The sequence below is a fragment of the Electrona antarctica genome (genome assembly GCF_951216825.1).
Source record: "Electrona antarctica genome assembly, chromosome: 2".
NCBI lineage: Eukaryota > Metazoa > Chordata > Actinopteri > Myctophiformes > Myctophidae > Electrona > Electrona antarctica.
Window position 1 is genome coordinate 8,325,619 of NC_136807.1, and position 27,298 is coordinate 8,352,916.

General features: G+C 44.4%; 1 protein-coding gene across 4 annotated transcripts in view; it reads right to left on the reverse strand.

The window, feature by feature from the left end:
* Positions 1-27,298, reverse strand: part of prkcz (protein kinase C, zeta) — a 273,129-nt gene that overhangs the window by 68,091 nt on the left and 177,740 nt on the right. For all 4 annotated transcript variants that reach the window (XM_079523572.1, XM_079523571.1, XM_079523570.1 and 1 more), the window contains 2 exons: positions 4,232-4,329; positions 1,907-1,993 (listed from right to left, as the gene is read on the reverse strand). In XM_079523572.1, the coding sequence (XP_079379698.1) occupies positions 1,907-1,993; positions 4,232-4,329 (185 nt within the window). The remainder of the gene's footprint in view (positions 1-1,906; positions 1,994-4,231; positions 4,330-27,298) is intronic.

The window sequence follows — 27,298 nt, forward strand, 5'->3', positions numbered from 1 at the left end:
GTGAGCTTGTAGGCTGTCCGTTTCCGGTGCACGACGACACACAAGTATTGACCGATTCCGTAACGGGTCTCATGGTCGCAGCCTACGTATTTCCTGTAGGTGGAGACGACACATCTGCGGTTTCCCCGCACCAAGCTTCTACTACAGTGAATGGAAAAGTGACTGATGTTAGTCTGCCTCAAACGTTACTCTTTTACCTGCTTTTTACTAACACTAACATTACAAAGATGCTCAGAACATCGGGATGAACCTGTGTAGTTTATGGCTGCTCCAACAGTAGTGGCAACATAAAAAACAAAACAAAACGGAATGTCAAAATATCTACCGCGGTGGCTGAGACCAGAGCCATTGAGTAATGGTTGAGACAAAGCAGTGAAAGGTCCTGAAAGATACATAACGTCAGTCTTACCCAATACCCAATCTTTCTGTTTTAGGAACACAAGGCTGCTGTACTTTATACCTCATACTTTAATGCTTAGTATCCCCTTTATTTTTTAATGCTTAGTAAACCGCAGTTGTGTCGTCTCCGCCTACAGGAAATACGTAGGCTGCGACCATGAGACCCGTTACGGAATCGGTCAATAGCTCAGGCTTTATTGTTCTGTGGCCAATAGGAGCTCTCTGCGCAAGCCGAGTGAGCCACGTGAACGTAAAAGCCCAAATCCAATCAGGAATGGGCCTGGCTCTGTGTGTCCTCCTCTGTGTGCTTCATGGAGGAGGCTATTACTGGAGGCCACTCAACATCACTCTACCGCAGCCCTCACATTTTTCAATTTCATGTTAAATGGGGAACAAAGAGAGAGAGAGAGCGAGCGAGGGAGAAGCAGAAGAAGTGAAGTGCAGTAGAGAACACATTTTTGGTAAATGTGACGTTACTACCGTTTATCTTTTTGGGTTGTTTTACCCTCCGTGGCCATGACACTGTCCTTGTTAGCTGTGCTTTTGCCAAAATAAGAGTTCTTCGTGGAATTCCAAAAATAGGAATCATAGTTGATTTATATTCAGTGATTTCACTTAATTCAAATATCACTTATTTTTTGTTTTGTTGTGATAATTCTCCCTACTATAGAGTGTGCTGACCATATAAGGAGTTCCTCCCTGTTCCCAGTTAACCCCTGGGGGTCAAAAAACGAAATGAAGGCTAGGTGGCCCAGCCTTCATCCAATCAGGATAGAGAGGGGCCTTCTGCCAATCATGATCGAGCCTTGATGTGTGTGCTGTTGGCCTGTCGCGTGTCCCCCCACTGTAGTGTGTGCATGTGCACATCTTGTTACCGGGGCGGACTGGGGGGTTTTCCAAATCACCCAAATCACTGAATGCTCCTTTAATGATGACCATACAACCAAGGGTGTGCCAGGCTGGTGATTGCTCACAAAATGCAACAGAAAGAGGCGTTTTTGTTCTTTCTGTCTTTTTTTCTTCTAGACTACGCTAATCATCATCAATGAACTGAAATGCACATTCAACAGCGTGCTTCCCTTTGAGATATGACCACTTCAATGTCACACCAAACCTCTTCTTGTCATCAAATGCTGTCAGTCATGGTTTGGATGCAGTGGCGTGCACAGACATTTAGAGGGGCAGGTGCTCAAGTTAAAAAAGGGAACCTTGTGCAGCGCGTGGAACCGGCCGGTTGCCTTAATCCATTTTGGGCGGGAACCCCTTTTGGTGTTAGCATTATGTTATGCTTTAGCTATTGAAAAATAGCAGATCTACAAGCTCATAGCGCGCCACCGAGTGGCGCGCTATGAACTTGTAGGTCTGCTATTTTTGAAAAAAAAAAAAAAGAAGAAAAAAGAAAAGTTTTTTTTTCTTTTTTTTTCAAAAGGGCACATTGCCAAAAGGGCAGGGGGTGCTCTAGCACCCCCTAGTGTCTATCTGTGCACGCCACTGTTTGGATGTTTACCGTGCATGTTCTTCAGGGAGCTTCCGTTGCCTTTGCATATGAAACATCAGGTCCCCGCCGTTCACGTACTCGATCACGAGAAACAACCTGGAAAACAAGAAAAGGGAAACATTGGTGAGAACAGTAGTGTTCTTTCAATCAATCAGTTCACTCTTCATCATCATCATCATCATCATCATCATCATCATCATCATCATCATCATCACTAGGAATAAAACCATGTAGAGAAAAGTACTTTGATATAAACAGTTTGTTTATATCAAAGTGTTGGCTATGGGGTCCTTGAGGAGGTTCGGTGGGCTCTCCCGCTAAATGATAGTTAGGAAGCCAAATGGACACTTAATGGGGTCCATTTAGTGGCACACTCTCCAAGTTCAATTAACAGAGGATTTTACAGCGTAGATTGGGGTCCCAGCAGTGGCGCCATCCCATGTTTATTTCAACGCGACAGTGGCGTTGTCATTGCTATTTTTATTTTTTCAAATGACTGACCCGAGCGGGAGGGGACCCGAGCGGGAGGGGACCCGAGCGGGAGGGGAGGGGACCCGTGAGATTGTTACCCAGATCCGACGCACCAGGACGCTAATTCTGGTGCGTCTGGTGGGAAACTAGCTGCCAACAAGTAATAATAATAATAATAATGGATTTTATTTATAACGCACTTTACATTCCATGGAATCTCAAAGTGCTACAGCAAAATAAAATAAAAGCAGAAGAAACAACACACCATTAAAAACATCTAATAAAACAGGAACATTTAAAACATAAGGAACATTTAAAACATAAGGGCAAGGCTATAAAATGCTTTGGTAAAAAGGAAAGTTTTTAGTCCTCTCTTAAAAGTATCAACCGACTGTGGGGCTCGCAGGTGGGCGGGGAGAGCGTTCCACAGTTCGGGGGCGACCGAGCAGAAGGCCCGGTCACCCATGGAGCATAGGTTTGTCTTTATGGGTTTGAGGAGGTTGGTGTTTGAGGAGCGGAGGGAGCGGGTAGAGGATGGAACTGTGACAAGTTCCTTGAGGTAGGGGGGGGCATTGCAGTGGATGGTGGGTTAGCAGGGAAATCTTGTATTCAGTCCGGAATGAGATGGGGAGCCAGTGGAGTGAGCGGAGGATGGGTGTGATGTGCTCGTATTTACGCACTCTCATCAGGGTCCTAAGTAGTCCAGGATCCAAGTAGTCATGAGCTTGTCTGCAATTGTTTTAGACTTTGCAAACCCTCAGACAAAATTAATAGCCTAATACTGTCATCACAACTGTCAAAATGGAGCCTATACAAATATATGGTAATGTGTAGGCACTAGGCATATGCTTTTTTTGGGGGGTCAAATGCCAATAAAAAAAACAATAAATCAATTGAACATAATATCTAGATGTGAATATAAAATGATGAGAATCACAATGTGCTTAGATTAGATATCTGTAGCCTAATAGCAATTTAATTTCAATAGAAAGACAGAAATTACTACATTTATGGTCTGTATCCAGAGACTGTTTACAATTATTTCTAACACATTACACTTAACACACGTCCTTATTGTAGTTAATTAAACACGGAGGAGTCCATTGGATTACATTATTTTGTACTGAAGCTGTCTCACAGTGAATCCTGACGCCACCGACTGGCCACGCCCACATTAAGGTCCCCCCATGTCATTTCCCATGCCGGCAACCACTGAGTCCCAGAGATAAAGACTTGTATCAAATCCATGGCGTACACTCCGTACAGCATATCAAAGTGGGAGTCCATGACATTTGAAAAGGTTGAGAATCACCGTCACTGCTTAATACTTAATACCGTATAGACTGGACTGTAAATGAAAGCATCTATAGATGGCTGTCCTTCAAACGAGACTTAACAGTTGGAATAAAACATGCGGCAACAGCCATGGGACCATTTGAAGCTGGAATGTTGGCAGTGAAAATGTGCGTCAGTGACGTCTGCCTGCATGGCTTTGATTGAAATCCAATCTAAATGAATCCATTTCTGTCCTCGCGGCCCTCACTCAATGCCATGTTATATGTACCTTTCTTTGAGGGGAAAGTCTTGCTGTGTTGTGTGCAGTGTGAGTGTGGTGTGTAAGAGTGTAAGAAGGAATTGGTACAGCAGGCAGGAGTGGAGGTAAGTACAGATCATTTTGGAGGGGTTCCAAACAAAAAGGGGGGGGGGGGGGTTGTGGGTGTTGTACGAGCGAGGTCACATGTTGCAGAGCCTTACGTGCACTTGTGAAAGTGTGTGTGTGTGTGTGTGTGTGTGTGTGTGTGTGTGTGTGTGTGTGTGTGTGTGTGTGTGTGTGTGTGTGTGTGTGTGTGCGTAGACCCTTACCGACTTTCCGTCTGGAAGCAGGAGTGTAGTCCCACTAAGAACGGATTGGTGGATGCCTGCTCAAACACATGCTTCTCTGTCTGCACCCAGTCAATATCCTGGTGAGAGAGAGAGAGAGAGAGAGAGAGAGAGAGAGAGAGAGAGAGAGAGAGAGAGAGAGAGAGAGAGAGAGAGAGAAGAGAGAGAAAGAGAGAGAGAGAGATTTGATTTTAAAGGCTCTTTATTAAAACCACATCTTTCCAGTTCAGCTCATATTAAAACAAAAATGTATCAATTCAGTTCATCCCAAAATCATACAAGCCAAAAACACAGAATATATAAGTGAGAGAGAGAGAGAGAGAGAGAGAGATAGAGGGGTGGTGGTGATGAGAGAAGTGATGGTGTTGAGATGTACTGGGGAGGCAGGCAGACAGAGAGATGGAAACAAAACACATTAACAATCGATATTTGTCTGATCAATAAGAGTGCAGGACGTGGTTGAAACGTGCAGACAGGGAGTCGCTCACAGCACCACCGCAGTATGGCCAGTCTTCTCCCACCGTAGCCATTGGCCATGTCTTTAGTGTCGTTCAACCAACACAACCCATAAGGCAAAGGAGTGGTGAAAACACTCACTCAATGTTACAAACAGGACGGTTCGTTGACAGACTGACACACGCTGGAGACTTTATATATTGATATAACGGTCAATATCAGTTTTTTTTTTTTTTAAATGTACCCGCAAAGGTTATAAGTTATTAGTTATTCTGCATTGAAATGTGACATATTTGGAATTGCTGAGACAAACAGCACGTCTCGAAGCGATCGTTCAATTTTGAAAACAGAGCCAGCGATGGAATTTCTCCCAAATGTAGCCTGTGCTGCTACGGTGCTGCCTGTCGCTACCTGGTTGTTCCCACCACTGTTGATCTGTGGAGGGGGTAGACTGCCACCCATCTCCTGATCTGTGGAGGGGGTAGACTGTGTCGTGTATTTTGGACACGAGACCATACAAACTGACAGCAGAGTAGATGTTCCTCAGAGATGTTTTATTTCGAAGTATACAGCATAGCATAGCATAGGCCTGGCTGGCCTTGACCAGCCACCGGGTAGTGACTGGCCAACTGACTGAACTGGTTACATTCAATTGCATGACATTAAGTACAGTTTCCACAATACACATAGCTCCAGACAGCTGGCATTTGGCCACCCCCCTAGATAGTTAGAGACCCTTTGAACCATTTCAACAGTGACCACTTTGAACCCCTGTTTTAGCATTTGATTGCCCTAGGTGTGAGTCAGGATCTCAGACTATAGTATAAACAGGCCATCGACACCTCTGATCTTGAATATCAAAGACAGCTGCCTGCAGACAAAATGACTAGGGCAATTACCTACTGAATAAACAGGATCACCCATATGCTAGGCCCACGAACATGAGATATTGTAAGAATTATTGATTCTCAGATTCCACACAACCCCCCTCGACAGACAAACGTCTGTCGCAAAAGAATATGAAGAAACCATAATTCTTACCAGTTACCACCCCCCTTGATCCTCAGCTTAACACTTTGATTGCTGGAAGATCTCAACAGGCCTATTTGGATGTTGCTGCCATTTAACATTGCACAAAGGCCTTGTTCGGGGGCCCACAGTAAAATGTTCTCTTATAGCGAGAATCACACGCCTACATCAAAAGAAAGCTGAACTTGTCCACTTCAATTAATAAAATACATTTTGATTTTACCATGTTCCATTCTGGAGATATTGACCTTTTTGCAACACCTGCATTTGCCTGGAAGTGGTTATCTTGAACAGCGAGCAGAGTTATGGATGGTTTAAAGTCAGAGACATTGACAGGCAGATATAAAATTGAACCCAATAAATAGTGAGTGGTGCAACTCTGTCAGAGTTGCACCACTCACTTCACATGGGTGTGATTTTTATTATTACTACAGTAGAAGTTTTTTTCTTATGAAAGCAGAGAGTCTTCTGTTTCATACGGTATATAGTATTTATATGTCGCTATAGGCCTTATTTTGTGAATATTGAGTTCGGGTCCATGTCTTCTCTGCAGTTATATCTGGTGGGCGCAATGTGCATCCACCCAGTATCCAATTTATGACAAACTGTACATGGGATCAATGTTTACTCTTTTCCTCGTAAAAGTACACATTCAGGGCTTTCATTCGATGTATAGGATGTATAGCATATTTATTGTGTTTATTGTTATATCTGCCTGTCAATGTCTGACTATAAACCTTCATAACTATGCTTTCTTTTTGATGATGATTGCCGCCTCGCCTAATCTATCTCACTGCTTTCATTGTTTTGATCGCAGTAACATTGGGGGGGGGGGGGGGGGGTCATGGGCACATTGGGCAGCAAAAGTCTTGATCCGTACGGCTATAAAAAGTCCCATTCCACCGTTCGGTTCAGAACTATAGTATAACGGTGAGACGCGTTGTCATCAGCTGATTTTGTTTTTCAAGCTAGTGTAGGGGAACATGCCTGGGCATGCTAGCCTGGCACGGCCAGACTCATAGCGAGGGTTCACTGATGTTTCCTCCGGGGAAGAATCTTCAGTGAATCCCCGCTATGAGGCTGGCCAAGCCAGGCTATGGGCATGCAGCTTGGGGGCGATGGAGGGGAAAAAAAGCGTCACCCGGCTGTGATGTCGACGAGAAGGAAAAAATGACTTCCACAGATGACAACACCACGGTTTAGGTCGCGGAAAAGTTCGTTATACATTACACCCGGGTCGATTACGTCCCCGACGCGTTCATTGCGGTCTTATCACTACAATTATAATGAATAAAAAAGCGTTACAATCACACGTCTGAGCGATCTCCGATTATGACGGCTCTGCATGGCGATACGTGATCCACCAACGGAACACTGTCTTGTCGTGGCGGCCCCTCGATACTGTGGTTAGTTCGTAGTATTGTAGGCTCGGGGATCGTTTGGTCGCTACAGTATGAAGAAGGAAACATGCATCTGTCCATGTGTGTTGCAGATGTTATGCATTTGCAATGCCGATCTGGCAGCGTTCCGTTCAGCGTTCATCATGTTTTTTTCCGAGAGACAGAGGAGAGCATGTACCCCCTCGCAAGATCCTCCTCCTGGAGAAACAGGAGGGGAGGGGGGAATCAAATGTCCGAGCCGAGGTGGAAAGCCTGGTGAGGCGAGGTTAGGTGAAATGTGATTCTTTTCACACATCGGCATGGGCGCATCCATTACACTGGCTTCTCTACACGTAAAGCGGCCCGCCCTCCTGTTTTCAGGAGGGGAGGGTTTTTTGTTTTTTTTGTTTTTTTTTCTGATCACGTGAGCGGGACTAAGCAGCAACGATAGGGCGATGGTTCTTCATTGTCCGGGTGGGTAAAAAGATGAATGAAAGTATGCTATAAAAAAGTGATTGAAACGTATTGATACGTGATCCGCACCCGACGTTTGATTAATTGATAACGTATTGATACGCGATCCGCGTTGGGAGTGTTAACAATACATTCAAGTCACCAGAATAACAGCTTTACCCCAACATGGTTTTCAAACAGACATTCAAGATTACAAAACTCGACATAAATGATTTCATTTACAGTAAGTACAAATACAATTTCGTATCAGTGGAGAATTCATAAATGGTTTCCATTACAGTAAGTTCAAATACAATTTCGTATCAGTGGAGGATTCTCTTTGCGTTATTTCAAACTCTTATGGCTAAAAATGTTACAGAACATTAGGAGGATAATTTCCCTGTTGTTACTCAAATCTAGGATAACATGTTTATAAGCATAAACCTCTCATGAAAAATAAGAAAAAGGAAGAACACGTTATATCCCAGAACAGAAGCCAACAGAAATTTAACCCCTCACTAATAACTCCCCTCCCGTAATTTAAATCGCATTTTAAGCCCTCACCACAAAGAGTCAAATTAAACCCTCTTTAAACACTGTCGGTACTACACGACTACCAATTAATTACCCTGTAATTTAATCACTATCCTGACTTTAAACACTGTCGGCACCAAACGACTGCCAATTGCACTATCCTGACAAGTAATCTTAAACAATGAATAATGGTAAAATGATTAGTACAAACCGAACGCGACGCACAATTTTGAAACCAGAGAGAAGGAAAGTCCGTCTCCCCTCCGTATGAACAAAGGAAATTCTTCTGTTTGCTGCATTCCGTTACCTTAAAGTTCGCTTCAGCCGCACGGACCAAGTTGAGAAAATGTTCACCGCTGTTTTCGCTGAAAGTTCTCGAAGCAAACTCTCTCCATCATCATCCCCCCCCCTCCCAGCTCTGAAACAACAGAGATGGGAAAACGAGAAAGAAAAGGCAACATCTTCATCACAGACCCCTGCCCAGGTCCGTGAAGGCCCTCAGCTTGTGTTGTCAGCCGGCCACGGAAAGCCAAGCCACCGCCGCCACGGAGATGTGTCCTTCTTCGGCCCGTGTCGTGCGTGCAATGTGTGACCAGTACACCGCATACTACACGGCCGCTGTTTGACACCGTCCTCTGAATTCCCGAAAGTGGAAACCGCCGCCGCGCCAAGCGTCGAGTGGTCGCCTCACCCCGTCGTGGACCTCCGCTGGTGTCCCCGTGCCGTGCTGCATCGCCCCCTGCTCGCCGTCCCCTGCGCCGAGTCGAAGATCGAAGGCCCCCGTGTGGCTGCCCGCTCCTCGTCGACCGCTCCCCTTGTCCACCGGCCGGTTGGAAAGAGACGCATGTCGCCGCTGCGCAACACTCCTCATCGCGGTGGTCCGTCGCCATCCTCCTCCTCGATCCGCTGGAACCCGTCGATGTCGTCTCTCACAAAAACTCGCTGATTAGACTGAATAAAAAAGCCGCTGATTCTTCCTGTCTGGCGCTGGAACGCACCAAAGACACCGGTTTCGTCGCACCACATGTCGTTCCCTTCGCCTGACGCAAAAAATGCATCAACACGACCGGGTCGGCACCACATGTCGTGTATTTTGGACACGAGACCATACAAACTTAACCAAAACGGGAGAGCAAGATAATTGTGTGAGACACGGCAGACAGCAGAGTAGATGTTCCTCAGAGATGTTTTATTTCGAAGTATACAGCATAGCATAGCATAGGCCTGGCTGGCCTTGACCAGCCACCGGGTAGTGACTGGCCAACTGACTGAACTGGTTACATTCAATTGCATGACATTAAGTACAGTTTCCACAATACACATAGCTCCAGACAGCTGGCATTTGGCCACCCCCCTAGATAGTTAGAGACCCTTTGAACCATTTCAACAGTGACCACTTTGAACCCCTGTTTTAGCATTTGATTGCCCTAGGTGTGAGTCAGGATCTCAGACTATAGTATAAACAGGCCATCGACACCTCTGATCTTGAATATCAAAGACAGCTGCCTGCAGACAAAATGACTAGGGCAATTACCTACTGAATAAACAGGATCACCCATATGCTAGGCCCACGAACATGAGATATTGTAAGAATTATTGATTCTCAGATTCCACAACTGCCACCCATCTCCTGATCTGTGGAGGGGGTAGACTGCCACCCATCTCCTGATCTGTGGAGGGGGTAGACTGCCACCCGTCTCCTGATCTGTGGAGGGGGTAGACTGCCACCCATCTCCTGATCTGTGGAGGGGGTAGACTGCCACCCGTCTCCTGATCTGGGGAGGGGGTAGACTGCCACCCATCTCCTGATCTGTGGAGGGGGTAGACTGCCACCCGTCTCCTGATCTGGGGAGGGGGTAGACTGCCACCCATCTCCTGATCTGTGGAGGGGGTAGACTGCCACCCGTCTCCTGATCTGGGGAGGGGGTAGACTGCCACCCGTCTCCTGATCTGTGGAGGGGGTAGACTGCCACCCATCTCCTGATCTGTGGAGGGGGTAGACTGCCACCCGTCTCCTGATCTGTGGAGGGGGTAGACTGCCACCCATCTCCTGATCTGTGGAGGGGGTAGACTGCCACCCATCTCCTGATCTGTGGAGGGGGTAGACTGCCACCCGTCTCCTGATCTGGGGAGGGGGTAGACTGCCACCCGTCTCCTCCTCCTCCTGGGGAGGGGGTAGACTGCCACCCGTCTCCTCCTCCTCCTGGGGAGGGGGTAGACTGCCACCCGTCTCCTCCTATGGGGAGGGGGTAGACTGCCACCCGTCTCCTCCTATACACATGGAGTCATCAGGTATAGTGGTGGGTATTGCCTGCAACCTCACGATAGATATACGCATCACAATACAGAGGCCACGATACGAAATATATCGATATACGATATTATACGTTGATTCCAAATAATGACCATGTGTTAACTACAAGCTTTTCTTTATTATCTTTGTAGCAAAATAAAATAAATAAATAAATAAAATGTATTGCACAAATACAATAAAACACTTTCAGGCCCACAGAGATCTTGGACGGGAACCCCTTTGGTGTTTTAACTAAGCATTATGTAACAAGCATTAAATGGTAAATGGTGCATTTATATAGCGCCTTTATCCAAGGCGCTTTACAGATATTGTGCATTACATTCACCCATTCACACACACATTCATACACCGATGGCAGCGGAAACCATGCAAGGCACAAACTAGCACATTGGGAGCAATTTGGGGTTCAGTGTCTTGCTCAAGGACACTTCGACAGTAACTCTGGGGGAGCCCGGGTTCGAACTGGAAACCTCACGGTTCCCATCCAGCCACTCTACCCCTGAGCCACCGCCGCCCATTAAGCAGGTCTGCTATTTTTGAAAAAAATCGTAAAAATGCGGCACAAATCTTTGAATATATATTCTTTCAGAGCGAACGTTTTTTTGTGTTTCTATGTCAGTCGTTTAAAAAATAGCAGACCTACAGTCGTTTCAAAAATAACAGATCTGCTATTTTTCAATAGCTAAAGCATAACATAATGCTAACACCAAAAGGGGTTCCCGCCCAAAATGGGTTAACCCACCCACCCCCTGCTCCCCAGCGCAACCAACTATATCACAGCTCGCTATAGTTCAGTGAAAACGGACGCAATCCCTCATTGGCTTCCAACCTGCAAACACTGCCAATGGGCTCTATGCATACACGCCATTTCGGAAAGAACTTGGGTCCCTTCCCTTCCCTACTTCCTTCACAGGTGTTACCGATGATACTAATGAAGGCTCTGTTCCATTCTGGTCAAACGGAGTCAGGGTGCTGCTATTGTGCGTGTTTGGCTCTCTGGAAACACTCTGCTACACCAGTGGGTCTCAAAGTGTCCTTGAGAGGGTTCCAAATGGCCCCGTACGGATGTGTCACTCTGTACTGTATGTACACTCTCAAAGTGTACATACAGTACACACAGAGTTATGGGGGCCCTTGAAATTAAAACGTTTGAGAACCACTGCACACTAAATGGAACAAAGCCTTAACCCATTTAGGCCTGATCTCAACATTTTAAAAAAATCTTCTAAATCCTCCAGTTTTCTGAAATAAATATTTTCACGATTTTTCAAAAATAGCAGACCTACAAGCTCATAGCGCGCCACTCGGTGGCGCGCTATGAGCTTGTAGATCTGCTATTTTTCAATAGCTAAATTATAAAAATCCCGCCCAAAATGGGTTAATTAGTATCATCGGTAACACCTGTGAAGGAAGTAGGGAAGCGGCTTGGAAGTAGGAAGAGTTATTCTGTATGCATAGAGCCCATTGTAGGGGTGGCGGTAGCTCAGTGGCCGGATGGCAACCGCAAGGTTGCCAGTTCGAACCCGGGCTCCCCCAGAGTTAGTGTCGAAGTGTCCTTGAGCAAGACACTGAACCCCTAATTGCTCCTGATGTGCTGGTTGGTGCCTTGCATGGTTTCCGGCGCCGCCATCGGTGTATGAATGTTTGTGAATGGGTGAATGTAATGCACAATCTATGTAAAGTGCCTTGGATAAAGGCAGCGCTATATAAATGCACCATTTACCATTTATTGTCTTCGCTGGACCACCCGGCCAAGCCAGAGGCACTGCTGCCGGGAATGAAAAAGCCCATGAGAGTATTTGACCTCTATGTCACCCAAGACTCCACCACCCCGAGGCAATGAACTTTTAGTGACAATGAATACTTCACTTGTTAACATTAATATTACTTGTATGCTGACAATTATGCTGCGCTTCCCTCAGTCTATGTCGGGGATAATTTATCCACATAAGCCCTATTCAAAACAAGCGCACAATGCGTCGCATTGCAACATACATTTCTTGAAGAATTCTCCCGGCCCTTCATCATTTCAGTTTCAGCTTCAATTTACAACAGTGTAAGATCACAAGCACCGTATTTATTATAAATGCTACGCTGTAAAAATCGTTTCGTAAAGACCATGTCACTTTTTCGCTTCTTCAAGCACAAATTAAGATTTATGCTCGACTTCTTCTACATTATAGATTCCAGTTGTACTTTTAATTTCATTTAGATACTTGAAAGCGTTGTGCGTTCGTTGCCGTTCTGTGCCTCCGGGGGCAAGAATATGTTTTCCACTGCTTTAACATAGTCAATAAGTACACATTAGTTAATGTTTCATGTAAAACTACAATAAGAGCTGTCCACTTTGCCGCGCTCCAGTGTAGCGTGGTTCCATTTTAACCCATTTAGGCCTGACATCGAAATTTAAAAAATGTTTTCTAAATCCTGACAGTTTTCTGAGAAAAACATGTTTCTATGTCAGTCGTTCTCGTGTCAAGGACCTCAAACATAATATGACATTGGCCACGGACCTCCATCTGAATAGATGTTGTTCCAGGGACCCTCCCAGTAGCAAAGATTTGAGTTAAAAACTCGCTCTGAAAGAATAATATATTCAATGATTTCAGGCACATTTTCACGATTTTTCAAAAATAGAAGACCTACAAGTTCATAGCGCGGCACTCGGTGCCGCGCTATGAGCTTGTAGATCTGCTATTTTTCAATAGCTAAAGCATAACATAATGCTAACACCAAAAGGGGTTCCCGCCCAGAATGGGTTAAAAGCATAAGCGTGCAGGCCCCATGCTGAGTGCCCTTGATATCAAAAGTTCCGGTCAGTAGTACGCTTGTAATTTAGGCATGGGAGATTATTACGCATAGTAACCTCATCAATAATCCATCGCTATCGGGTCAATTGAGCTTCTTTATAGCAGGAGTAGGCTTTGGGTCTGTCTCCGTGAGCATTTCACTAGCCACACGCTTTGATGTCAGGCCTACTAAATTGATGAATAATTAAACTAATAGTACGCATGAATAATACGCTCCTGAATAAATTAAAAGCAGGACCGTCAGTCTAAATAGAAGGAAGCATGTATGTATGGTATCGACCTGATGAATACGCCCTGTCAACAATCTTTAGTTCAGGGGTCCTCAATAGGCGGACCGCGGTCCACGACCGGACCGCGGACCACCTCTCTGTGGATCCTGGGATTTTTTTTTAATATTTTCTTTTGAACTTGACAAAATAAAAGTGTTCTTTGTGCCTGAACACAATACCTCTCATTTGCTGTGAATTTTTGGAGGGGAATATTTGTGAAACATTTTATTTCCATACTCTGCACCCCAGTATTGGTTGTTTGGGAGGGGATCCGATTCGTATAAGCTTGCCTTGGTTTGACTGTACTAAAAAATATAGAGCCCGCTCTCCGCTGGCCGTATAAGCTTGCCTTGGTTTGACTGTAAAAAAAAATATAGAGCCCGCTCTCCGCTGGCCACCAGCTCAGTGGCCTTGTGGTTAGAGTGTCCGCCCTGAGACTGGGAGGTCGGGGTTCGATCCCCGGCCGGGTCATACCAAAGACTCTAAAAATGGGACCCAGTGCCTCCCTGCTTGACACTCAGCATCAAGGGTTGGATTGGGGGTAAGTCCCTGCGACATACTAGCGTCATGGGGGTGTACTTGTACATCAAAGCTGCCTCACGCTACAGAAACAGGAGATAGGCTCCTGACCTATGGGCCTCATGGCTCGGCAAGGCTACTTACTCTCCGCTGGCCGCTGTGTGGCCCGCGTCGCGCTCATGGGACCGGACCTTAGTCTTTTTCAAAAAATATTAGTGGACCTTCAGCATTTCTAGTTGAGGACCCCTGCTTTAGTTAAGAAATTGTCTAGGTGAAGTGAAACCACAATTAGGCAATGTATATGAAAGTATTTACATAATAATATCCACACTGTTCATTTAAGTCTGGTCCGTGACCGGAACTTTATGGAACCAAATGGGACACCATAAGGGTCCATTTGGTTCCATTTTGTGTACATACCTTAGAGATAAATTAGTGATATCATCAATATCTCAAATTAGTAGGAATGAATGATGGTGGTGCATGTCTCAAATCATTTGGATCTAAATCCTGACTCAATCAGGGGAATGTGGATTAGCAAGCATTGACTGGATTGAATTGAATGTAGCCTTGTGTCTTTTACAGATTTACAGATGAGCCTATGGCGCCATCTAGTGGAGTAAAATGGCACGTAAAAACTCAAACTCACTCAAAGTCATATCTTGACCTGGGTACTATAATTACTTGTTTCCACACATTTAGTTGTTTCTCTTTCTGTGGATGTTGTAAGTGTGAACGATACAACATGGACACCTCCAGGAGGATGCAAACTGGGTCACACAAAGATGTTAAACTAATTATAGAATTAACAAATTAACCTTGGCGTAATGGACCAATGACCATACTGTTATTTTTGAATGTCTACCCTACCCCACTGACTATAAATCATGTATACATTACATTGCTGTTACCAATTGTCCAACACATAATACATTTTTTTTTCTATAATTTTTATCCCACGATTTTGTAACCCATTTTTCACCCCTGTGTCAATTATCTAATGTGATCCTGGGCTCTACACACCCTCCGCCAACCTAGTCCCCATATATGGGGGACATGGGGAGAGCAACGGACTTGAACTCATGCTTCCTTCATGCTTGAGTGTCCAAGTTGCTCCTTTACACCTGACAGGGGGGAGTTTCCTTGGTTGGACGTAGCGCGTGGAAGGAACACGTTATTCCAACCAGTTCCTTTCCCCTCCATCAGGCGCCCCGGCTGGCCAGGGGGAGGCAGTTTAGAGACCAGGATTACTGCATGTTTTTTGTGAGGGTATGTACCCTAGGGGACACGGAGAGAACATGCAAACTCCACACAGAAAGGATAATACATTTTTAACAATGTTACGCCGTGGCTCAGAGGGGAAGAGACATCTACTACGAGGGTTCCAAAACCTTTCAGGCCATAACCCCCAAAAAATAATCCTGCTTGAACTGTGGACGTCCCATCCTGACAAGCACTTGGAAATGTAGGCATTACATTTAGTCTGACTCAGATAAATATTGTGAATATAGCCGAACTACAAGGAAATAGGCTATTTTCACAATGTTTCTTCTGTAATATTTGACAATTTGGCCAATTTTGGTATTACAAAGGTCTTACAAGTCCTTAACCCATTCTGGGCAGGAACCCCTTTTGGTGTTTTAACCATTGTGTTATACTTTAACTATTGAAAAATTGCAGATCTACAAGCTCATAGCGTGGCACTGAGAGCCACGCTACAAGCTTGTAGATCTGCTATTTTATTTAAATCGTGAAAATGTGGTGCAAATCTTTGAATATATATTCTTTCAGAGCGACCGTTTTTAACTTAAATCTTTGCTTCTGGGGCGGTCACTGGAACAACATATTTTCAGATGGGGGTCCGCGGCCAAATACATATCATTCTGGGGGTCCTTGATATGAGATAGTTTGAGCACCACTGACATAGAAACAGTTTTTCATAAAACTGTCAAATTGTCATTTTAGAAATGTGTAGATACCCTGCATACACTTATACTATATGTTGGTTTGTATACTGTTTAGTGAGAAAACAATGTTGCACACTAGCCCATTTTGACCTGAGATCAGATTCTATAAATGTCTTCTACATCCTGACAGTTTTCTGAAAAAGCGATGTTTCTATGTCAGTCGTTCTTCGATTTTTCAAAAATAGCAGACCTACAAGCTCATAGCGCGCCACTCGGTGGCGCGCTATGAGCTTGTAGATCATCCGGGGACCCCCCAAATCATCCGGGGACCCCCCAAAGTAATTTGGGGACTGACTGACTGACCCACAGTGGTTTAGTCAGAAAAAGACCTTTATGAAGAAGACAAATAGGGCATTCCTGGTGGCTTAGCTGGCTAACTGTCACGTCTGATGACATTATGAATTATTATGATGAATTATGCCACATGCCACAAAGCAATTAGGCCTTGATCTGCCAAAGTGTTGATATTAGTGACATCATTATGCTTAATTGTAAAATGGTATCTCACGACAAAGTATAAATCAGCCTTTAATCACGCACACGACGTGCAATTAAGATGATTGAGCTTAAATCACCTGAGTGATCATTTCATTAGTAGGTTTCCTAATTACCACCATTATGGGGAATTATATACCATTCTTTCCAAGCATCTCAGTATTCCTTACAGCAGCGTCCATTCATGTGAAGAAATGTAAAGAATATGACAGCTATAAGTCTCTTTGAATAAAGAACAAAGAAAATGGCTTTATCAGGATAAAGTTGTACATACAATTCTACCTCCAAAATGAACAAAAAAAATCACACCCATGTGAAGTAAGTGGTGCAACTCCGTGTGGGGGTCCCCGGGGGGGGGGGGGTCCCAGACCCACAGGAACGCACCCAGGGTGCCGGCCAGATTCCGGCGAGCCGCCCCGTGTCCGAAACGGTTGAGAAATGTCCCTCTACTGTCCCCTCTACTGTACTGTACTGTACTGTACTGTACTGTACTGTACTGTACTGTACTGTACTGTACTGTACTGTACTGTACTGTACTGTACTGTACTGTACTGGCACAGCCGAAATCAGCATATATACAGTTAATATGTGCGTGTGTGTTTGTGTGTGTGTCAGGTTGCGCACAGGTGGTGAAAAACAACCATGCTGTTTTCGTGCTCAGACGCACCCAGCTACCCAGTCAGTCAGTCAGTCAGCCACCCACACACACACACACATAGTCACTTAAGGAAGTGGTTGCACCACTTAAAAATAAATGAACTTTGTGGTGAAACAATGAACGATACAATTAACTAAGACAAGAGGTACTGTACGGTACTTACACCTAGAAACCCCATTCAAACCTATTTAGGTTCATCTTACGGTGGACATGTTTGCCTGAAAAGAAATCTTTGAAATGTTTCATAGTTTTAGAAATATAGTGCTTTCAAATTTGAGAAATGTATAATGGGGCTCAATTGATTGATTGATTGAAGAATTTATTAACAGTTTGCAGAATTACAGTACATTTCAAGCACAAATAATAATAATAATAATAATAATAAGCTTTATTTATATAGCACCTTTCATACAGGGTTGCAGTTCAAAGTGCTTCACAGGCAGGACATACATCAAGTGCTTTACAGTTAGGTCATATGTTATATCAAACACAATGCAAGACAAGACAAGACAGTGAATGTGCATAAAGTCAGACATCGAGATAAAAATAGGCATAAGGTATTTGTTAGAGAAAAAATCATAATAATTAATAAAAAATAAAATACATGATGGGAAGCCTCAATAAAGTGCTACAGTAGGGTGGAGAAGGCTAATCTGAAGAGGTGTGTTTTTAGTTTTTGTTTGAAAATGTTGGTGGAGTTGGCCTCTCTGATTTCCTGCGGAATTGTGTTCCATAATTTTGGTGCATAGGAAGAGAATGCGGCCTCTCCTATTTTCTTTCGTGGTTTATTTTTTCCTTTTGTGGTTAGTAAACCTGCTGTTGAGGATCTTAATGTTCTGGATGGAGTGTATGATGGTAAGAAATCTGTTATGTATGCAGGGCCTTGGCTGTTGAGTGCTTTGTAAACTATGAGTAGTACCTTAAAATCTATTCTATGGGAGACCGGAAGCCAGTGGAGGGTGTGCAAGACTGGTGTGATGTGTTCTCTTTTCTTTGTTTTCGTTAATAATCTAGCAGCAGAGTTTTGTATGAGTTGTAGTCTGTCTATGGCCATTTTTGGTAATCCTGTGAATAGAGCGTTGCAGTAATCTAGGCGGCTAGTGACAAAAGCATGGATGATTTTTTCAGCATCTGGTTGTGATAGGAAGGGTCGTATCTTGGCTATATTTCTGAGATGAAAAAATGCAATTTTGGTTATTTTGTTGATGTGGGATGTGAAATTGAGGTCTGAATCTATTATTACTCCAAGGCTGGTTACTTGTGGTTTGACCCACGCGGCTAGATGTCCTAGAGAGTTCATCACCTGATCTCTTTTCATCTTAGGGCCTACCAGTAGCACCTCTGTTTTATTTTCGTTTAGTTTTAATAGGTTTGCGCTCATCCAGTCGGTTATATCCCTGATGCAGGCGGTGAGGTGGTTTACTGCATCTGTGTTGTGAGGTTCTATAGAAATGTATAATTGTGTGTCATCTGCGTATGAGTGATAATTAACGTTGTGCTTTCTAATGATGTCTCCTAGCGGGAGCATATAGAGAGAGAACAATAGGGGCGCAAGGTTACTCCCTTGAGCGACACCAAAGGGGACAGCATGTTTGCCAGATACACTGTCTCCCAGGCGAACACAGAATTGTCTCCCTGTGATGTAGGTTCGTAGCCAGTTTAGGACTTTACCATTTAGCCCAACAATATTCTTAAGACGATGGAGTAGTATGTTGTGGTCTACCAGGTCAAATGCCGCGCTTAAATCCAGGAGGACTAGCACCGACACCTTCCCAGCATCCATGTTGACTCTGAGGTCACTGACTATTTTTGTCAATGCTGTTTCTGTACTGTGATTTGCCCTAAAACCGGATTGAAGAGGGTCTAGGATATTGTTATCTGTGATAAATTGGTTTAATTGTAGAAATACTGCTTTTTCAAGGATTTTGCTCAGAAATGGGAGGTTTGATATGGGTCTGTAGTTCTCCAAGTTGTTGCTATCCAAGTTGGGCTTTTTCAGTAGTGGTTTTATGATGGCTGTTTTGAGTACCTCTGCACAGACTCCTGTTTCTAGGGATGTGTTTATTATCTGCAGGACTATGGATGAGATACTGTTAAAAACATTCTTAAAAAGAGTGGCAGGGATTGGGTCAAAAATATATGATGATGGTTTGATTTTGCTAACGATCTTGTTTAGTTCCTCTATTGAGATGCTGTTAAAATTGTTCATGGTGTTATGTCTGACTGTCTGTGTGCTGGAGTGATCCCTGGCTGATGAAGCTATATTGTTCCTGATGGATGTTATTTTATTGCTAAAAAAAAGTGCAAAATCCTCACATTTCTGTGGGGAGGATGACGGTTCTGAGGTGGGGCGGGGGTTAAGTAGGTTGTCTATGGTGTTAAAAAGAACCCTAGAATTATTTTTATTGTCCGAAATGATCTTTGAGAAGTATGCTCTTCTAGCATCTCCTATACCGTTATTGTATGTAATCATGGTTTCTTTAAAAATATTTTTATGAATTTCCAGTTTTGTTTTTCTCCATCTCCTTTCTGCTGTTCTACATGCTCTCTTTAGTTCGTGAATGTGATCATTTTTCCATGGTGTTTTTTTCTTTTGGGTTTTCTTTTTATCTTTAAGTGGGGCCACTGTGTTAAGCGTGCGGCTTAGTTTATCATTGAATTCATTTATCATGTCCTCCAGTCGTCCACCCTCCTTAACGGTGGTGGGGCACATTGAGTTCATATTCTCAGCAAATTTGAGTTCTGCTGCCTGATTTATTGTTCTCTTTTTAATTATGGGTTCCTCTGCGATCCTAACTGTTGGTAGCACACAATAAAAAAATATGCAATGATGGTCGGATAGTGGATTTTCTGATATTGAGATATTTTCTATTTTTATGCCCTTTGAAATGATTAGATCTAACGTGTTGCCAAGTCGATGGGTGGCTCCAGTGATATGTTGGGTGAGGTCAAATCCTTCCAGAAGATTTGTAAATTCTCTAGCTTTTGAGTCTGCCTCATTATTAATGTGTATATTAAAATCCCCATTTAGTATTATATTATGATATTTGGTGTTTATGATGGCCAGCAGCTGTGGGAATTCTGAGAGAAATATATGTATTTTTTTGGGAGGCCTATAGATTGTTAAAATCAGTGTTGGTATCTCTGCTCTAACTATAAGGGCTAAATATTCAAATGAGTTGAAATTACCCAGGTCTGTCTCAGTGCATATAATATGATCTGCAGATATAATGGCAATTCCTCCTCCTGTTTGCACCTGTCTCTCCTTATTGTGTGTGTTATATCCGAGGGGGCACGCCTCTATAAGGGCTGTTCTATTTGGTCCTAGTGAGGATTCAGTTATGAGCATGACATCTATGTTCTGACTGGTAATAAATGTATTGATAAAGTGAGACTTGTTTGTTAGTGCTCTGACATTCCATAGAGCCATTTTTGTGTTTTTTTTCTCTGTATCATTAATGGTTGGCTTCTTACACTTGATGTGGGTCAGATTGCTTTTAATAGCTGTTCGTGCTGATGATGTTGTGGTGGGTCTGTGCTTAATCATAACCTGTATGGGCATGGGTATCACTGTACATCTGTTTTGCTGGCGTCAGTGGTTGGGGTTAGTGAGATGACTGGAGATGTTTGTGGCCAGGGCTTGTAGACCTTCCTTGCTTAGATGTATGTTGTCCCTGTATAGGCGTTGGACATTCCAAAATGTATCAAAGTTAGCAATATACCCGTGACCATCTGCTGCACAAAATTGAGCTAACCTGTTATCAGTTGCATAGATACGGCTGAAGGTTTCAGAGTTCTGGTTAAGCCTAGGTAATAGGCCAGAAAAAATACATTTCTTTTTCAGCTTGTGTAGAGCCTCTGCTATGGCTTTATAGTCTTTATGTTGTTTTTCAGACTGTTTTGAGCCAATGTCGTTGGTCCCACAGTGCAAAATCACAGTGTGAGCTGATGGGTGGTGCTGTATAATATTTGGGATATGTTCAATCAAGTCTGTGATTTTTGCCCCAGAGACAGAGTACGTTTTGCATTTTGACATTTCTATCCCACGGACAATGCTGTCTCCAAGCAGAATAAATTCCGTGGGAGCGGATGCACGGCAGTCAGTGGTGTTGATTGATGCTTTAGATCTGGTTAAGTATTCATTTATTGACACACCTGAATTTGTCGAGATTGATGCTTCTGATCTCGTTGTGTGTGCGGTTGGCACAGCTGAGTTGATCGTGGGGGGCGGCAACGGTGGATCCCGGCCCCGGGTGGTCATCGTTTTACCTGGACCAGGAGTAGGAGGGGGGCGTTGTGTGTTGGATGTGCTTGTTGGTGTGGGTCTGTGTCGACGCTGTTTGCTCCCATTCCGGGGGGTTGAGGTGCGGTTCGGAGAGCGGTCGGTCTTGCGGTGATTCCTCGGGCGAGGTGGCGAGTTCCATCGTGGACGTGATTGTTCTTGTATCGGAGAGAAGCGGTTGAAGCATGGGAGCTTGTATGCCCCGTTGCGAACTTCAAGGCTATGCCGTTCGGGAGAGGGGTGCGGTAGCCTCCGCGGATTCCCCCTCACCACTTGGCTCCAGGTGATGCCTTCGGTGTGCCCCCGCTGGCGATCGGCGTCGCTCAGGAAGCCTCCTCCCGGCCCGGTGACAGTCGCTCGGGGCATCGGAGGAGCAGCGGCGGCGGTAGAGTTTCCCTCACCTGGATCCCACAGGCAGGACAAGCGCTCCTGGAGTTGCACCTGACGCCTGAGGAGCTCGTCTACCAGGTTTGAAATGGATCGGATCTCCTCGTTGATGGTCCACATTTCATGTACCGCGGGAGGCATTTGTTCGGGCTTGGTAAGTAAAGCTCATCCAAGGGGGCCAATCGGGCTAGGAAGCCGTTTAGGCGGTGCTAGCTTCTCTGCTAGAGACGAGCCTCACAGCTAGCGAGCTGTCTGGCCGGCTGGCTTTCTTGGCTACAGACTAGCCGCAACCAGCTAGCAGCAGACAGCCCAGTTACAGTCTAAAATATAGTAATCCCAGGTGTCGATCACTGAGATCGCAAAGTTGATACAAAGTGTATGAACACCGCAGTAGTATCCAGGGATTTTGAGTAAAATAATTAAAGTACAAACTGTTTAAAATAGCGATAAAATGTCACTGTGACAGAGCTGCACGACAGAGCGACAAGCGTGCCAGTGGTGTGCCATGCTCGTGCCATGCTCATTTTTTCTGCACAGACTAACAAAGCCAGTTGTAGGAGTGTCTGACGTAATGAAATCACACCCGGGTGAACAGGGTGAACATAGCAACCATGCTAATTTTTTCTGCACTAACAAAGCCAGTTGTAGGAGTGGTTTACACCACTCAAAAAATAAAGTCCATTGTGGGTGTATGGTACTGTACAGTAGGAGTGGGACGATATGGGTACCTCACGATACGATATATATCGTGATATTAGGCCCTCGATAACGATAATATCACGATATTCGATATATTGCGATATTTCCGATATATCGATATATTGTATGCAATTTCATCAACGATATATCACAATATCTGCAGCTACAAAATACTGAAAATACTGAAAAAACGCTATTTCCGTGCTCGGACACAGGGAGGGACACACACATAGCTGTCTATAGTGGTTGCACCACTCAAAAACTAAATTAATACTCAATAAACTCCACCTTTGCCTCATACCCTCATCATAATACCTCACAAACACCACCAACTGACCATTATCACTGGTCAGTGGACTTGTCCACTGCTGGGGAAATGCATTCTGCAATTTGTATTCCCACAAAGCTGTTTGGACAAATCACCATCCAGTAATTCAGTATACTTCTGGTTGCTGTGGAATCTGAGAGTGGGATTTGCTTTATTTTAGCTATAATTTCCTCCTTTTCTAAACATGTTGTTCATCACTTCATTATGAACAACATTTAAAAAAAAATATATTTTTTTAATATCGATATTTGAATAATCAATATCGATTATTTATCGCGGGAGGACGTATCGATATATATCGCCATATCGATATTTCAGCACACCCCTACAGTACAGTATGTTTCTCTATCACACTATCACTAAACGTGGGTGAAATTCACCCAAACACCTGCCTGTAGAAAAAAAAAATCAGACCAGTCTGAAGCGAGTGGTGCAACAGCACCCCCTATTGGTACTCTAAACATAGTAACATAGTGACATAGTGACATAGTCACATAGTCCCATAGGGACAAAGCTGTTCCTTGGAGTGGTTACACCACTCAAAAACCAGGGATGTGGGCAGGGAAACAAACCTTCTATGATGTCAGTGAACATCATGAAGCTACTGAAAGACCCATCCACCTCAGACATCAGCAACATTATGATGACACTGAGCATCATGAAGCTACTGAAAGACCCATCCACCTCAGACATCAGCAACATTATGATGTCACTGAGCATCATGAAGCTACTGAAAGACCCATCCACCTCAGACATCAGCAACATTATGATGTCACTGAGCATCATGAAGCTACTGAAAGACCCATCCACCTCAGACATCAGCAACATTATGAAAACTACAGAAATATTATCGTCCGTGTTTAGCGTTCTAGGATTAAACCATTTTGGGCGGGAACCCATTTTGGTGTTTTAACTAAGCATTATGTTATACTTTAGCTATTTAAAAATAGCAGATCTACAAGCTCATAGCGCGCCACCGAGTGGCGCGCTATGAACTTGTAGGTCTGCTATTTTTGAAAAATCGTGAAAATGTGGCACAAATATTTGAATATAATATTCTTTCAGAATACTTTTTATTTATTTCGACGTCAGGCCTAAATGGGTTAAATTAACACAGCACTATGTTAATTGTAAATTGCCTGAATGCTTTCCACTTCTATTCCCAAGACAAGAGCGTGTTGGCTGAGAGCATGGCGAGCAGGCAGGCCGAATGAGCAATGACTCGGCCATCCCAACATTCATTCCAAGCGTGCTGTCGAGGTGCCGCTGCACGTATGAAGGCATTATTTAGAAAAGCCCGTCCAAGTTTTCTCTCTCTTTTCCAAAGTGAAGTCACCTATATATACTTGATTGAGAACATGCCGCTTTAATTTATTTAGAAAGATAAATTATTGCAAATATTTACTTCCTCATCATCATCCAGGTCCACGTGTTTCCATTCGTGTAGCTACAGTGTTGGTTCTAGCAAAGTTTTCCGTCAGACGGCAAAGAGCTGGAGGTGGCAGGAGGTTTTGGCAGGGTGGCATGACGTTCCGTGGGGGTCTGGGAAAATTCTAGTTTCAACTTAATTTACTGCTTTCTGGTGATTTTTTAAAGGATGTAAATCACTAAAAAACTAGGGCTATTTAAGTCTGGAAAAGATGTATTATCTAAGACATTCTTCGCAAATAATTTAACAGTCAAATTGACTTCATCAATCATACACATCCAATGAAACTGGGCTGCTACCCAAAGACACCAATTAAGCTGCAAGCTACACTTGATTTATTGAATCAAGGAATCCAAAAATAAGCATATTCAAATTTAAAAAGTGGAATTAGCCACGCTGCTGTTCAAATTAAATTAAATAGTTTTAGCAACAAATGTTTGCCTTTAAATTGACATACCCAACCAACTGTTGCAAACATATCCCAGTTTCGCACACACGCACGCACACACACACACACGCACACACACACACACACACACACACACACACACACACACACACACACACACACACACACACACACACACACACACACACACACACACACACACACACACACACACACACAAAGTACACACAAAGTACACAGGCACTGGCACAGTGTTGTACAATGATGGTAAAGGATAACACAGAAAGCCATGAGGGCTTGTTTCCATTGTGGTCCTGTGTATTCAATTCACCAAGGTGTGCATAAGGGTGGTTGTAAACACTACAGTGACATGGTAGCATGCAGGGAGGTTGTAACACTACAGTGACATGGTAGCATGCAGGGAGGTTGTAACACTACAGTGACATGGTAGCATGCAGGGAGGTTGTAACACTACAGTGACATGGTAGCATGCAGGGAGGTTGTAACACTACAGTGACATGGTAGCATGCAGGGAGGTTGTAACACTACAGTGACATGGTCGCATGCAGGGAGGTTGTAACACTACAGTGACATGGTAGCATGCAGGGAGGTTGTAACACTACAGTGACATGGTAGCATGCAGGGAGGTTGTAACACTACAGTGACATGGTAGCATGCAGGGAGGTTGTAACACAGTGACATGGTCGCATGCAGGGAGGTTGTAACACTACAGTGACATGGTAGCATGCAGGGAGGTTGTAACACTACAGTGACATGGTAGCATGCAGGGAGGTTGTAACACTACAGTGACATGGTAGCATGCAGGGAGGTTGTAACACAGTGACATGGTCGCATGCAGGGAGGTTGTAACACTACAGTGACATGGTAGCATGCAGGGAGGTTGTAACACTACAGTGACATGGTAGCATGCAGGGAGGTTGTAACACTACAGTGACATGGTAGCATGCAGGGAGGTTGTAACACTACAGTGACATGGTAGCATGCAGGGAGGTTGTAACACTACAGTGACATGGTAGCATGCAGGGAGGTTGTAACACAGTGACATGGTAGCATGCAGGGAGGTTGTAGTGACATGGTAGCATGCAGGGAGGTTGTAACACTACAGTGACATGGTAGCATGCAGGGAGGTTGTAACACTACAGTGACATGGTAGCATGCAGGGAGGTTGTAACACTACAGTGACATGGTAGCATGCAGGGAGGTTGTAACACAGTGACATGGTCGCATGCAGGGAGGTTGTAACACTACAGTGACATGGTAGCATGCAGGGAGGTTGTAACACAGTGACATGGTCGCATGCAGGGAGGTTGTAACACTACAGTGACATGGTAGCATGCAGGGAGGTTGTAACACTACAGTGACATGGTAGCATGCAGGGAGGTTGTAACACTACAGTGACATGGTAGCATGCAGGGAGGTTGTAACACAGTGACATGGTAGCATGCAGGGAGGTTGTAACACTACAGTGACATGGTAGCATGCAGGGAGGTTGTAACACTACAGTGACATGGTAGCATGCAGGGAGGTTGTAACACTACAGTGACATGGTAGCATGCAGGGAGGTTGTAACACTACAGTGACATGGTAGCATGCAGGGAGGTTGTAACACTACAGTGACATGGTAGCATGCAGGGAGGTTGTAACACTACAGTGACATGGTAACATGCAGGGAGGTTGTAACACTACAGTGACATGGTAGCATGCAGGGAGGTTGTAACACTACAGTGACATGGTAGCATGCAGGGAGGTTGTAACACTACAGTGACATGGTAGCATGCAGGGAGGTTGTAACACTACAGTGACATGGTAGCATGCAGGGAGGTTGTACTTCCAGTGAGATAGTTGCAGTGCATCGAGGGATGTGTATGGGCATTCAGTGGTGATAAAAAGTACTAAATTGTTTTACTTAAGTAAAAGTATGAATACTGCAATATAGAAATACTTTGTTACAAGTAAAAGTCTGGAATTCAAAATGTACTCATTATGCAGAAAATAGCAGATCTATACAAGCTCACAATGTGTCGCATCGCGAGACATTGTGAGCTAGATCGGCTATTTTCAAATGGCCAATGAGATGGGGGAAAGAGGTACAGTAGGTACTCGTGGCATTAGTTGTGCTTCTGAAGTTCTGATGGTGGGTTGAATGGAGGAGCGACGAAACAGAGGGCGTGCGTGCGTGCGTGCGTGCGTGCGTGCGTGCGTGCGTGCGTGCGTGCGTGCGTGCGTGCGTGCGTGCGTGGGTGCGTGCGTGCGTGCTAAGCCCAGAAGGCAGTGCTGGTACTAATTCCACTTCTGTTTCTAGTTGCGGGAAGTGAGTATGTGTGTGTGTGTGTGTATGTGTGTGTGTGTCTGTGGCTGGGGGACGACACACACCTGGAATGTATGTATTTCTCTCTAAGATGTCCAGGCCTCCCCTCCTAACTGGAGTGTGATAAATCAAACGCAGTGATAACAACCCAACCCTCCCAAACCCCAAATCCCTTTTTAATCGCTTCCACCGAGCGACCAATACGCACAGGAAGGTCTCTCTCTCTCTCTCTCTGTTTTGGGGTGCCTTCAGTTTTTCCGCCACATTAACAAGGCCCCGGAGCAAGATCGAGGGAGAGAGAGA